Below are 12,931 nucleotides of genomic sequence, written 5' to 3'. Positions count from 1 at the left end.
TCTCTCTCCTCTTTCCCCCTCCCGAATCCTATTCCAACTAGGAAAGGGGGGGAATCCTACTCCCGGTGGGAGTAGGACTCCTCCTGGCGCGCCAACCTCCTGGCCGGCCGCACCCCCCCTTGATCCTTTATATACGGGGGCAAGGGGCACCCCTAGAGACACAAGTTGATCCACGTGATCATATTCTTAACCGTGTGCGGTGCCCCCTTCCACCATAGTCCTCGATAATATTGTAGCGGTGCTTAGGCGAAGCACTGCAACGGTAGTACATCAAGATCGTCACCACGCCGTCGTGCTGACGGAACTCTTCCCCGACACTTTGCTGGATCGGAGTCCGGGGATCGTCATCGAGCTGAACGTGTGCTAGAACTCGGAGGTGCCGTAGTTTCGATGCTTGATCGGTCGGGCCGTGAAGACGTACGACTACATCAACCGCGTTGTGCTAACGCTTCCGCTGTCGGTCTACAAGGGTATGTAGATCACACTCTCCCCTCTCGTTGGTATGCATCACCATGATCTTGCGTGTGCGTAGGAAATTTTTTAAAATTACTATGTTCCCCAACAATTTGTACTTTGATATTTTTATCAGCAATTTCCCCATGTATGAATCTACCAATTTGCGCCATTTGGTCATATAAAAGTAATGTGTTAAATCCACATTTCTAATGTGTTGTGGCACTTTTACAAATATTCTGTCGTGCATCATTTATCATGTTATGGTGATCGACTGATTGAAACCATGGGTCCTAGCTTCGGTCATCGGCTTCCCAGCACTCCAACTAAGAGTTTGGCAAGTGTTGCGAATAGCGACAAGGTGCGTGCCTGGAAGCGGTGGCGGCGTGCCGGCTCGGTTTCACGTTCGATGGGCCCAACATATTCAACACGGTGTTGGTGCCTTTTGGCGCATGCACCGTCACACCATCCTCTCAGATATCCCATACAAGGTCGTCTGGTGTTGGACTGAGTCTGAAGTCTACAACGCCACTTCTCACTACTTCGCTATGTTCATTGGCTCGTTGTCGGACCTGCACTGGTGGCTAACTTGGAAAACTTGGGCGCCTTTGAACACCAAGATATTCATGTGGCTGGCCGCCCAAGTCCGGTGCTGGACCACGGAAAAGGGTCACACGCCATGGCTTGCCTCATGCCAAGTGTTGCCTCCTTTGCGACCAGGAGCCAGAGAGCATGCAACAACTCCTGGTTGGATGCTCCTTCTCTCGCTAGCTATGATACGAGTTCCTCGCATGGTGCCATTCCACCATTGCTCCAACCTACCCAACGTCCTCTTCTCGGAGTGGTGGCTCGATGCCTTGGCCACGTCCCCTTCCTTCTGCCGAAAAGGGCTCTCTTCCCTCTTCCTTCTGACATCATGGAACCTACGGAAGCATCAAGATGGGTGCGTTTTTTACGGTCTACAACCCTCCTTGAGCCATTTCCTATAGTTCATCAAGGACGAAGCTCGGCTATGGGCACAAGTAAGTGCTTTTGGCTTGGCCAACATCGTCAGGGAGTAGTCTGCATGTCGTACTTCGTATTCCTAGCCTCCTCTCTCTCCACTTCATTTCTTTGAGACCTTGTAACTTGTTCTACTCTTCTTCAATGAAAAGATACGCAAGCTTTGCTTTTTTGTGGAAAAAATAGACGATCCAAAAGTTTTCCTCGTCCTTCCTGAGGTTTTTATACAGGATAAATAATAGGAACGGTCAGCATATTTTCTATTAGTCCATGTGTATTAACCACAAAACCCTTGTTACCATGTAAACTCCGTAGCGCATGGTCAATGCTTTTGGACACACCATGATAGACAGTGGCACGATATTGTTTTTTTTAGAAAACTTACGATATGTTCATCAACTGTCTAGTATAAAGAACACCAGAAGTAAGAATTACATACATGTCCGTTGACCACCTAGCGACGACTACAAGCACTGGAGCGAGCCAAAGGCACGCCGCCATCATTGCCCCTCCCTCTTTGAAGTCGGGCAAACATTATTGTAGTAAACAGTCGGAAAGTCGTCGTGTTAAGACCAGAACAGCAACCACTGCCGTTGAAAAGAAGGCTAGATCGAAAGGATCCAACCTGCAGACACATAGACGTAGGCGAACAAAGACCGGATCCATCCACCAAAGACAAACATCAATTTTCGATTCTTGATTGATTCATCTTCACAGGAAAATTATAAAGGAAAGAACAAACAGAGCCTACATTTTTAAGGAAAACAATTTTTGTAGGGGAAAACAAACTTACCCTGTTAATTTTCGAGACACGCTTGAGAAATAGGTAGCGTAGCCCGTCAGCTGAGCAAACAAAAACGATTCGCTTCATGGCTCTGCCCCTATCCGAACCCAAAATTACAGCGAATCCGCCACCGAGCCCCCAACTCGCATCATCCTCTCTCGCCCCGCTCGCTTTGGCCCCTCTCCCCTCTCACGCTCGCTCGGCTCCTCTGTTAGGTTTTCCCCCACCCCACCCAAGCGCGCCGCCGGCTTTCTCCCTCCTCCAACTCCGCCCCACGCCCTCGCCGCCGGCTGTCTCCGCTGCCTCCGCAACGCCCCTAGCCGCTCGAGCCCGGCCCCTCCACGCCCCTCGCCGCCGTCCCCCGACTCCGCCCCGCCCTCAGCGCCAGACGCCGGTGAGTTCCTCAGCTCTCTCTTCTCGTCCCGTCTCCACTCTTCTCCACATCTCTCTGCCTCCTCTCCCGTGTGTTATCGCTCTAGTGTGAATTGCTAGTTTGGACTGGTGGCTGCCAGTGAAACAATTTTGTATGGTACTGGCACTGTCAATGCTTAGTATGGTTTTGTTGGTACAGCCAATGCTCCTGCTAGTGTGAATTGGCTGCTGCTACTAGTTCGGTTGCTTGATGTGCTTCTGTATGGTGTGTGGTAGATAGTGGCTATCGTGACATCAGATTAGCAATTCATCTTTGAGTCAGATTTTAGACTCTGGTTGACCTTTTGGATCAGTGTACTGTCTGTTGCAGTTCCGACTGCTGGAGATAGCACGTGTTCTATTTCCCTGCAATTGGTCTTTGCGTAAGTGAACAGGAGTAGAAGAGGCAAGCTGATAACCCTATTTATCAATTTTTTCCTTTCAGTTTCAATCATGGCACGCCGAGGATTGATGGAGCAGGACCTAACCAAGCTTGATGTCACCAAGCTCCACCCGCTGTCACCCGAAGTCATCTCGCGCCAAGCGACCATCAACATTGGTACTGATACCATCCTTTTGGCAATGTTTAATGTCAAGTAGTAGTCAGTGTGGAGAATTCATAGGCGTACAGCATTACAAGCTATGTGGATTGTGCCTCGTTAGCTAATGAGCTCTGCGCGTTTAGTGTGGTGCAATTCACTGTGGAATGGTTCCTATTTACTGTCATATGTTTGCTGGTGATGCTTATTTTACACATATTATTCAGACTGGAGTGTCTTTTGCATGATGCCCCTTATTTTTCTGATACATAGATAATTACATGTTGGAACCATTATCTTTTCCTCTGATACATAGACAGTTACATGTTGGAACCATTATCTTTTCTCTTTATGCACCTGTTTAAGCATTTCCACCATACTGAAGTCTGACGTTGCTTTTTGGTTGCGCTTAATCCTTTTGTGAGTGCATGGGGGAAGCAATACGATTATTTTAAGATAATCTGATGGACCACATGTTACCTTAAGTGATGCACATGAATGGTCTTTTATTTAAGACTAAATAAATATCTATGCAAAATCCACAGTTTTGGAAAATGTCATTGGAACTCTTAATACCAGGGGGCTTTGATGGAGCAAACTTTTCATTAGTATAACAAGTTACTTTGTTTGCAATTTTGATTTGTGAACCATCACTTGCTCTTGTTTGCTTTTTTATCTATATTTTTCTGTGGTATTTGGGTCATATCTGAATTATTGATTTTATGCGGGGGCATAATATTTATGATCTTCATGTTACACCTCAGGTACAATTGGTCACGTGGCCCATGGAAAGTCTACTGTTGTGAAAGCTATATCTGGAGTTCAGGTATCATTCATTCCGGTGGCCATATTTTCTTTCCAAGCCTTATCACATTGAGCAGTAACTCTTCTGAGTTTGCCATACTACTCAAATATGCCATGCTTAGATTGCCTTTTGGTATTTGAACGAGTAAACTAACCTAGCACTTGCTAGGAATGCACTGCAGATTTCTTTAAACCTGATAAAAGTTTGGTCTTGGAATTACTATTAAAAATATAAGTGCTCTAGTTTCTTGGCTTGAGTAATGGCACTGTTGTAGTTCATGCTTCTTTGCCTTTGTTTTTTACAATAATTTCTAGAATGATTAGTAACTGATGAATGTTGATGTGCACATTCTTTTTCATTTGGAATTTCTTTATTATTATTCTTGTTTTCTGATTTCTTTGTTTTGATTTGTAGACTGTTCGCTTCAAGAATGAGCTTGAACGTAACATCACTATCAAGCTGGGCTATGCTAATGCAAAAATATATAAATGCGAGGATGACAGATGTCCACGACCAATGTGTTACAAGTATGCTGAATTTCTTATCTTTTTTTACATGATTAGCTTCTATGACTATCAGCCTCTTTACAATTTAGAGCAAAGAACTTCAGGGGGCACTGTTCTGTACTCCTATAAATTATTAAACTTGTATGTCACATGATTGTTTTCTAGTGAATACAATGTAAAACTCATGATTGAAATCTCAAACTTGACCTTCAGAAATTAGTCAATGTGATTATTTACAAGGTTTTAAGCTCTTTTACATTATTTGACTTTTATTTCAATTATATAAAGGGCTTATGGAAGCGGAAAAGAAGATACTCCTGCCTGTGATGTTCCTGGGTTTGAAAACACCAGGATGAAGCTCCTGAGACATGTTTCCTTTGTTGATTGCCCGGTATGACGAAGCCCTACCCTTTTGCTGTCATGAATGTTCCCTTCTACAGATCTAGTACATGAATGCTTACACTGATCATTTCTTGCCGTACCCAAGTGATTAGTAACATTTTGCACCCTACAGTTTTATTTGCTGTCAATTATGATCGTGAGGTTTCCCTTGCATCACCATAGATGATAATGGCTGTTTACACTAATAAGTGCATTCCCAATTATTCAACTGAATTATTATATGAATTGGGAAGTCATCAGAGTTATCTGATCGATCATTAGATATTCTTTTCATTAGTTGAACTTGAATATGATATTACATAATTGTTTTATGTATTTACAATATCTACCTTGTTGAACAGGGCCATGACATTCTCATGGCTACAATGCTTAATGGAGCAGCTATCATGGATGGAGCCTTGCTTTTGATAGCAGCAAATGAAAGCTGCCCACAACCCCAGACATCCGAGCATCTTGCAGCTGTTGAAATCATGCGTCTCCAGCATCTCATAATTTTGCAGAATAAGATCGATCTTATCCAGGAAAGCGCAGCAATGAACCAGCATGAAGCAATCCAAAAATTTATCCAGGTCACTACTGTGTGTTATTGCCCGTGTTATAAATACATGTATTCCCTTTCATGGTTTGATCTTTTTTACTACCATCTGTGCAGGGCACTATAGCTGAAGGTGCTCCTGTGGTGCCAATATCTGCACAGCTGAAGTACAACATTGATGTGATCTGTGAATATATTATTAACAAAATCCCCATTCCAGAAAGGAACTTCACTTCACCTCCCAACATGATTGTTATTCGCTCCTTTGATGTCAACAAGCCTGGTTCAGAGGTTGATGAAATTAGGGGTGGGGTAGCAGGTGGCAGCATCCTCAGGGTATGTATGCAGATCTCAGTCCTGGTACAGAATTCGATCATGAGAGCTCTGGCTGTAAACATAAACTGAATGTCGATTCTTATTACAGGGAGTCCTCAGGGTGAACCAGAATATTGAAGTTCGCCCTGGCATTGTCATGAAGGATGAGAGTGGCAACATCAAATGCACCCCAATCTATTCGAGGATCGTCTCGCTCTACGCAGAGCAGAATGAACTCCAATTTGCTGTGCCAGGAGGGCTTATCGGTGTGGGAACCACCATGGATCCAACTTTGACTCGTGCCGACAGGCTGGTTGGCCAGGTTCTAGGAGAAATCGGGTCACTTCCCGATGTATTCGTGGAGCTTGAGGTTTGTCGAATCTTTCTTGCTTAATGATTTTGGCCAAACAAGTGATAGCTGTTAATGACATCCTTGGACATTTCTCTGCAGATCAACTTCTTCCTTCTCCGAAGGCTGCTGGGTGTGAGAACGAAGGGTACAGAGAAGGCAGGGAAGGTCTCCAAGCTCACCAAGGGCGAGATCCTGATGCTTAACATTGGATCCATGTCCACCGGCGCCCGTGTGGTGGCCGTGAAGAACGATCTCGCCAAGCTCCAGCTCACCGCGCCCGTCTGCACTAGCAAAGGCGAGAAGGTGGCCCTGAGCCGCCGTGTCGAGAAGCACTGGCGCCTCATCGGATGGGGCCAGATCCAAGCTGGCGCGACGCTCGAAGTCCCACCATGCCCGCTCTGAAGCACACCCCCATCCGAGTGAAAAACCGCAGCTTGTGAAACAAGAGAGGCGAAATGTGGGAGGGCAGAGAGCTCCTAGGTACAATTTTTGTGAGATGGAGGAGAAAGCATAACGAGTCTGAAAGTCTCATCTTTGCTGGATTTATCTACGCTACTAGTTTGCTTCTTTCTGTTTGTCGGAATTTAGGGTATGTTATACTTGCCATGTCGTGGTGGTTAGTAGGCGAGGAACCTGCTAGTTTGGTTCAGATTTACCTAATTATCTTGTCTATCACATTGACTCCATTATGCCTTGCGTTGAGAAGATTAAACCAAATTTTACTCGCTTTCTTTTTGTCTGCAATGCTGTTCCTTGCCAACATGCAGTATGCGATCGGAAACAACAGATTTTGTTTTAGAAAAGTTGGGCAACAGATTTTGTTTTGAGAAAGTTTGACTATAGGCGAACAAATACTGTATTCTTCCTGGAAAAAGAAAAGAAATTCCAGTTAGCGGTCACCAGCACATGGTAACGTTTATTTCTTTCGAACAGAGAAGTAGCATCAGCTGCTAGGGTTCAAGTCCTGGTGCTTGCGCATTATTTCTGGATTTCTTTCGAACTTCAAACAAAGAAGTAGCATCAGCTGCTGGTGTTCAAGTCCTGGTGCTTGCATTATTTCTGGATTTCTTTCGAACTTCAAACAGAGAAGTAGCATCAGCTCGCATTATTTCTGGCTTTATTTCAGGATTTCCGGCGATGCGTTCATAGAGATAGGGTGTGCAGGTGTGCATTCATAGGGGTAGGTTGTGCATTCATAGAGACGAGTGTATGCGAAAATGCATAGGAGCTCTCGGGTGCTACGCCCCCCTATATTCAAAAATAATTTAGTAATTCAAAAAAAGTAAAAAAATCCCGAAACTTTTTACAGAATCAAATATGACCAAGTATTGCACTCGTACAAAAAGATTAAACAGGGAATGACTTTTATTGTATCCGGGGTTAAAGATTTCCCAGAAAATGCTAGATACAAGCACTATTCATGCTATATTGTCGTCATAAATTTGTCTTATTTGCCCCGAAGTTAACGAGAATCATTCATTGGCCAAACTTTTTATATGAGTACAATACCTAGTCATATTTGGTTCAAAAATATATTCAGGATTTTTTTGACATTTTTTGAATTATTAAATTATTTTTGAATATAGGGGGGTGGAGCACCCGAGTGCTCCTAATCCGCTTCCCGAGTGTATGCACGTATGTATGAGCACTTGCGTCTGTACTGATGTTCAAAAAAAATAAAAAAGAAAATGGTTGGAGCTGTCACCAAATCTTGCATGTGAAACGCAAGTGAATCTGGGATTCCGCGAATCATACGAATCCTCGACCATTCTCAGGATATATACACATCTAAGGGAAAGAAGAAGAAAAACAGAGCCCAACTGAATTTGCGAATCCTCCGCTGCTAGGGTCCAACCGCATCAGCTTCTGAAGAAGCAGATACCTAGATCCTCTATCTTAGCTCGACAGGCAAGAACCGGACTATATTTTACAGTCAAAGTACAGCACACCAAACATGGTATCTATCCAAGATGTCTACACTTACGAAAAACTGCAGGGCCACGGTGCTGAGCCCCAAATTTTAGTTGACACTGTTACAATCTGTCTTGAGACGCCTTACAGCTCATGAGCTTGGCATATTGCATCTTCAGGCGCCGCCACTGGGGTTCCAGTAGAAGTCGCCTTTTCCATCGGGGTAACCATATGGAAGATGAGGTCCATAGACAACGTTTTCATTCAGATATGACATCGGGTCCACCTGTGATGCATCTTCATAGGCATTCGAGGTACTGTCCTGATTGGGGATGTTGGGAGCCACTGTTTGGTAAGCGCTGGGGGCACTGGCCTGATTGGGGATGTTGAGGGGCACTGCTTCATAAGCATTTGAAGCACCCGCTTGATTGGTGGCCTTGAGAGCTGGATATGCATTCGCATTGGTGTCCTTTTGACTAGCCTTTGTCTTGCTCCTAGCACCCCGCTTGTTGTCCACCGGACTGTTTGCACTAAGCTTGACCATTTGCTGCTGGATTTCGTTGAGTGAACTGCTGCCCAGTTTTGATTTAACACTCCTTTTAGGATCAGATGCCTTGAACTCAAGCCGGTACAAGGCTAGAGTGTTAGAATCATTGATCTCATATTCGAAAAGGTGCCACTCATAGTTGCTGGATGGTTGTGGGTCCATGTAATAGGATTTCTTCAGGCCCCCAAAGTCCTTCATCACTTGCTTCCTTGATTCATGCCATCCACGGCCGTTGTAATCTGGCAACGACCTTTGCTTGCGGTTGCCGCTCTCAAATGCCCTTCTTGGTCTGTCAAAGAATAACCATTCCCTAAGAGATTCACCCTCAAGAAGAGAAAGATCAAAAAGTTCTGCAAAAACAACAGGGAACCAACAATTAGCACAAGAATTTGCTGATATCAATGTTCACCCAAAATGCTAACACTTAATAACCAAGCATACCATGTGCATTCCAAGGTGATTTTGACGTTGCAGCCCCTTCACAGACAGGAATACCAACATTTTTTCCTTGGACTTTTGCACAAAGAGCATCAAATAGGGGCCCATCTTTCAAATCAATACCCCTTGGACGCATCACAGGCCTTGTCCCCAGAAGACCATCATCACTCAAAGCTAAACCAGCATGATACGGGTTGCAGTAGTCTTGACACTCTTCTGATCCTCGCACAGGTCGACCACAATCCCAGAGTGCACATTTTGGCCCCAAATATTGAGAAGGCGACGGGCCGACTGTTGTGAGCAAGTCTGACATGTGGAAAAAAACATCTCCAGTACTTTGCACAGAGTTATTTGCATCAGCATATGAATTATTAGAATGTTGCAGATCTAGTGGCAGATTGAACTGTTGATGTTCCGGCTGACCAGTCCCTTGCAGGTTATTGAGGCCATCTGGGTTTGACCCATGAAGAAAATCATCAATACTCAGTTCATGGTCTATATAGTACATCTGCAATCAAAGGTATGACAAAATCTCATTAAAGCTATGAGTAGAAAAAAAAACATGAAAAGTTAAGTTACAATAACCAGACCAAAAGTTACATACTGACAAGTGACAAGTAACAACAGCATACATGAACACATTGACGAGCACTTTGATTGATTCAACAATTTTGCAGGCACGTTTGTAAAGAATAACAAAAAGGAGGACCACAAAAGCATTATCAAATGTACACGTGTTCATTACCATATGAAAAGGTACACAAGAGAAATCAAATAAAGGAAGAGAATTCAGAAACTAAAATTCAACAGGACCAGTTTGGAGCAGAAACTCAAAACCTTTAAACAACTACCGAATCTTGTTTCAAAGGAGATATAAAATCATCAAGCAAGGCCTCACCATCTAAACTTAGGAAGGTCATCATTAATTCCAATTTATAATTGGGTTAACCAATGAATAAATTGTACTATTGTGACCTGTGCTTCTCAGATGGTTAGAAAAAATAATGCTGCAACACATTACTCGTAATAGAACAACCCATTTCTCTATGCTGCGATGGCATACTGAAGCGCCCCAGTCTTTTTGTCATTATCTCATACGAAGGTGTGGGACTATGGGGTTATTTTATAGTTTTGATTATTTATTAAGGTCAACTACGGACAATGCATACAAGCACTTGGCTTTTTCCAACAAAAGAAGTGGCCGACAAAACCAATAACAGGATCATAAGTAGTCCACACCAACAAAGAGTGCGACTGCTACCGAAACATATTGGTTCAGTTAAAAAATGAACAATTTTGTCACATGTACTCCGAGTACACATACATATAGTGATATAGAAGTAAAATCAATATAGTTTTTCAATAAGTGTATCTGCTAACACAAAATTACTCACCAAACCTTAATTTCTACACTACGATAATTTTTGCACGCTACAAAGGATCACACAGCACATCAGAATGCTTCAGTCCATGACGGAGCTAACTGGCAACTAGGCAAGGATTGACCCCCACTAACAGTACACATTTAGTCAGTAAGAAGGTCATACTAGTCGAACACACAATTTCATCCACATGACTGATGATGGCACACAAAAAAATACCATTCCACTAAACCATTCAAAAAGGATCACGGTGAGGTACCTGATCACTGAACAATGCATTAGCAACATCGGCTAATTCTCCCTGCATTCCATGACCCATTGACTGCTGTGACGCGTCGGCGCCGCCATCCACAGTCCCCCCATGTACTTGCAGTCCGGGGTTGAGATTCTGATGACCATCCTGCCGGGAGGGCTGCATCGGCTGCGCCAGCTTGCTGGTGGCGTCGTCCTCCTCCTCAATCGCCAGCTGCAGCAGCCGCAGCGTCTCCGACGGCGGATCCGCGGCACCCTGGTTGTTCCCCAGCGAGTTCTGCAACGCGGCACGAGAACAAAAGTCAGAGACAGCAAACCCTGAACACGTAAGGGGAGGGAACAGGAAAGGCTAGGGTTTGGAGAGGCACCTGCAGGGAGGAGGCGGGGGAGGCGACGCTGAGCTCGGCGCGCCACTCGCGGAGCATCTGGTGGACCTGCTCCTCGAGGACGGCGGCGTCGGCGGAGCGGCTCTCCTTGCGGGCGGACTGGAGGCCGGAGAAGATCTCCTGGAGGTCGTCCACGCGGGTCTTGGCGCGGTCGCGGAACTGCTGGTGCCGCGTCGACGAGCGGGGACCCTTGCCCGCCGCGGAGCCGCCGCCGCCGCCGGTCGGATCGCCCGCCATCGGTGCCGATCAGGGCAGCGCTGGTGGTGCGGTTGCGGCGATTGGGAGTGGGGGGTCGATTCGCCTTTGGAGTTGGCGATTGTTTTCTTTCTTTAATTTATTTTTACCATGTTATAGTTTTGGAAAATGTTTGGTCCTTTGAGGTTCTTCCTCCCTCACCCTCTCTCTTTCCTTCCGCACTGCATCATCATATTTTTTTGAATAGAGTACAATCAAAGTCTTTCACATACACGAGCATACTCCCTGTGAACGCGCACACACAACGCGTTCACACACCCTATCCCTATGAGCACCCTCGAGAGATTGAGCTGGCATGAGATCTTGAGATTTCATGAAGTCATCATAGACGCCTCGCAGTCGACGGGAACACCCCCTCCAACTGAAAGAACATCACCGCAAGCTTAAAATAAATCCAAAAATATTGCAACCACCAATGTTTGGTTTAGGACTTGAACCCTCGTACAAAGCATGTGCACAACTAAAATTGTTTTTCTTTAGTATTAGCATATATTGTGTTTATGTTTTTTTGGTTGTTTAGTAAAATAGAATGACACTCTCGCGTGAATGAGTGTGTGGTAGCACTTGCGCTCGATCCATCCGGCACCATTTGCATCGGAGCACATCAACTTGAGTCAAGTTGACGCCATTTGCGGGATGGAATTCCACCTGAAAAGGTTTGTTTTGTAATCTGATGGTGTTTTAAATATAGGCACGACCATGTTTTTTTATGGTGTTTTGGTTGGCAAAATGCTAGCTTGGACCCATTTTACAAATTGCAATAATTGTAAAATAGTGACTACGAAGAAAAAAGTCATAGATTAAGTTGTGAGAACACATTACAAGAAATATGTCAACTTGTGACCCTCATTATTGGCCGCTGAAAGGTTATAGTTTTTCATTTGCGACCTTTTTGTGACCAAAAACAGAAGGTCAAAAGCTGGCGGTCGTAAACTAAAATTAGCGACCTTCTCTGTGAGAAGGTCGTAGACGTTTACGACCAAAACAAAAGGTCGTTGAACCCATGACCTTTTGTTTTGGTCACTGACTGTCTGCACAGGCCACGTCGGATCCGATGTGGCAATCTGACGTGGCAAAATTGCGACCAATTGAAAAGGTCACTGACAAGATTCAACCCAGTCCGATTCGGTGTTTTACATGGGGCCGAGCCCATTAATTCAGCCTATTTGTGTTTTTTTTCATCAGTTTTTTGTTGGATTCATGGGCCTGGCCCATTTTATTTTTTGGGCCTCGGCCCTTTTACAATCCAGTCTATTTTAGGCCTCCACAACATGCATTTAGAAGGTTGACATCACAAGGGCAGATGGCTATTCCAGCTTACATCTCAGCATGTAGGTATGTATCCAAACCATTTCATTTCTTTCAACAGCCACAACAGTAGATAGTAGATACATTCAATAGAGACTGAATTAACATAGAAATGAAGCAACAAAGGGCAGACCGAGTACAGGAACTACAGCTACATGGGACTACAGCTACCATTTCTATTTCTAGATGCTTGCAAGAGATGGAGGGACTACCAAGGAGCTAAACTAACAGTGGTCGAGCTAAACTAACGGCGATCATCCATCATTAATCAGTGACAGTAGCAATGAGTGGCAGCGGCGACGTTCGAGAGACACCCTCCCCCTGTTGCTGCTTGGTGTGTCTGCTACT

The 12,931-nt window shown here is 44.7% G+C and overlaps 2 protein-coding genes across 2 annotated transcripts; one reads left to right on the top strand and one right to left on the bottom strand.

Annotated features, from left to right (window-relative positions):
- Positions 1 to 2,390: 2,390 nt before the first annotated feature.
- Positions 2,391 to 6,826, top strand: LOC123063082 (eukaryotic translation initiation factor 2 subunit gamma). Its single transcript, XM_044486823.1, has 9 exons — positions 2,391 to 2,633; positions 3,096 to 3,209; positions 3,954 to 4,015; positions 4,409 to 4,521; positions 4,789 to 4,891; positions 5,244 to 5,471; positions 5,555 to 5,773; positions 5,862 to 6,122; positions 6,204 to 6,826. The coding sequence occupies exons 2-9, from the start codon at positions 3,104 to 3,106 to the stop codon at positions 6,504 to 6,506; spliced, it is 1,395 nt and encodes a 464-aa protein (XP_044342758.1). The 5' UTR covers positions 2,391 to 2,633; positions 3,096 to 3,103; the 3' UTR covers positions 6,507 to 6,826.
- Positions 6,827 to 7,815: 989 nt separating this feature from the next.
- Positions 7,816 to 11,338, bottom strand: LOC123063074 (transcription factor VOZ1). The gene is made up of 4 exons (XM_044486812.1): positions 11,003 to 11,338; positions 10,642 to 10,911; positions 9,004 to 9,508; positions 7,816 to 8,912 (listed from the first exon to the last, which is right to left on the bottom strand). Exons 1-4 carry the CDS (start codon positions 11,255 to 11,257, stop codon positions 8,191 to 8,193), a joined length of 1,752 nt encoding a protein of 583 aa, XP_044342747.1. The 5' UTR covers positions 11,258 to 11,338; the 3' UTR covers positions 7,816 to 8,190.
- Between the last annotated feature and the right edge of the window lie 1,593 nt (positions 11,339 to 12,931).

The sequence above is a fragment of the Triticum aestivum genome, chromosome 1A (genome assembly GCF_018294505.1).
Source record: "Triticum aestivum cultivar Chinese Spring chromosome 1A, IWGSC CS RefSeq v2.1, whole genome shotgun sequence".
Classification (NCBI taxonomy): domain Eukaryota; kingdom Viridiplantae; phylum Streptophyta; class Magnoliopsida; order Poales; family Poaceae; genus Triticum; species Triticum aestivum.
This window is presented reverse-complemented; position numbering and strand designations above follow the sequence as displayed.

Excerpts from the sequence above, each read along its gene's own strand:
- LOC123063074 (XM_044486812.1), bottom strand. The coding sequence starts at position 11,257 with ATGGCGGGCGATCCGACCGGCGGCGGCGGCGGCTCCGCGGCGGGCAAG. Across the intron at positions 10,912-11,002 it reads CCCCCGCCTCCTCCCTGCAG|AACTCGCTGGGGAACAACCA; the intron begins GTGCCTCTCCAA and ends GCCGCGTTGCAG. Across the intron at positions 9,509-10,641 it reads ATGCATTGTTCAGTGATCAG|ATGTACTATATAGACCATGA; the intron begins GTACCTCACCGT and ends CTTTGATTGCAG.
- LOC123063082 (XM_044486823.1), top strand. The coding sequence starts at position 3,104 with ATGGCACGCCGAGGATTGATGGAGCAGGACCTAACCAAGCTTGATGTC. Across the intron at positions 3,210-3,953 it reads CCAAGCGACCATCAACATTG|GTACAATTGGTCACGTGGCC; the intron begins GTACTGATACCA and ends GTTACACCTCAG. Across the intron at positions 4,892-5,243 it reads TTTCCTTTGTTGATTGCCCG|GGCCATGACATTCTCATGGC; the intron begins GTATGACGAAGC and ends CTTGTTGAACAG.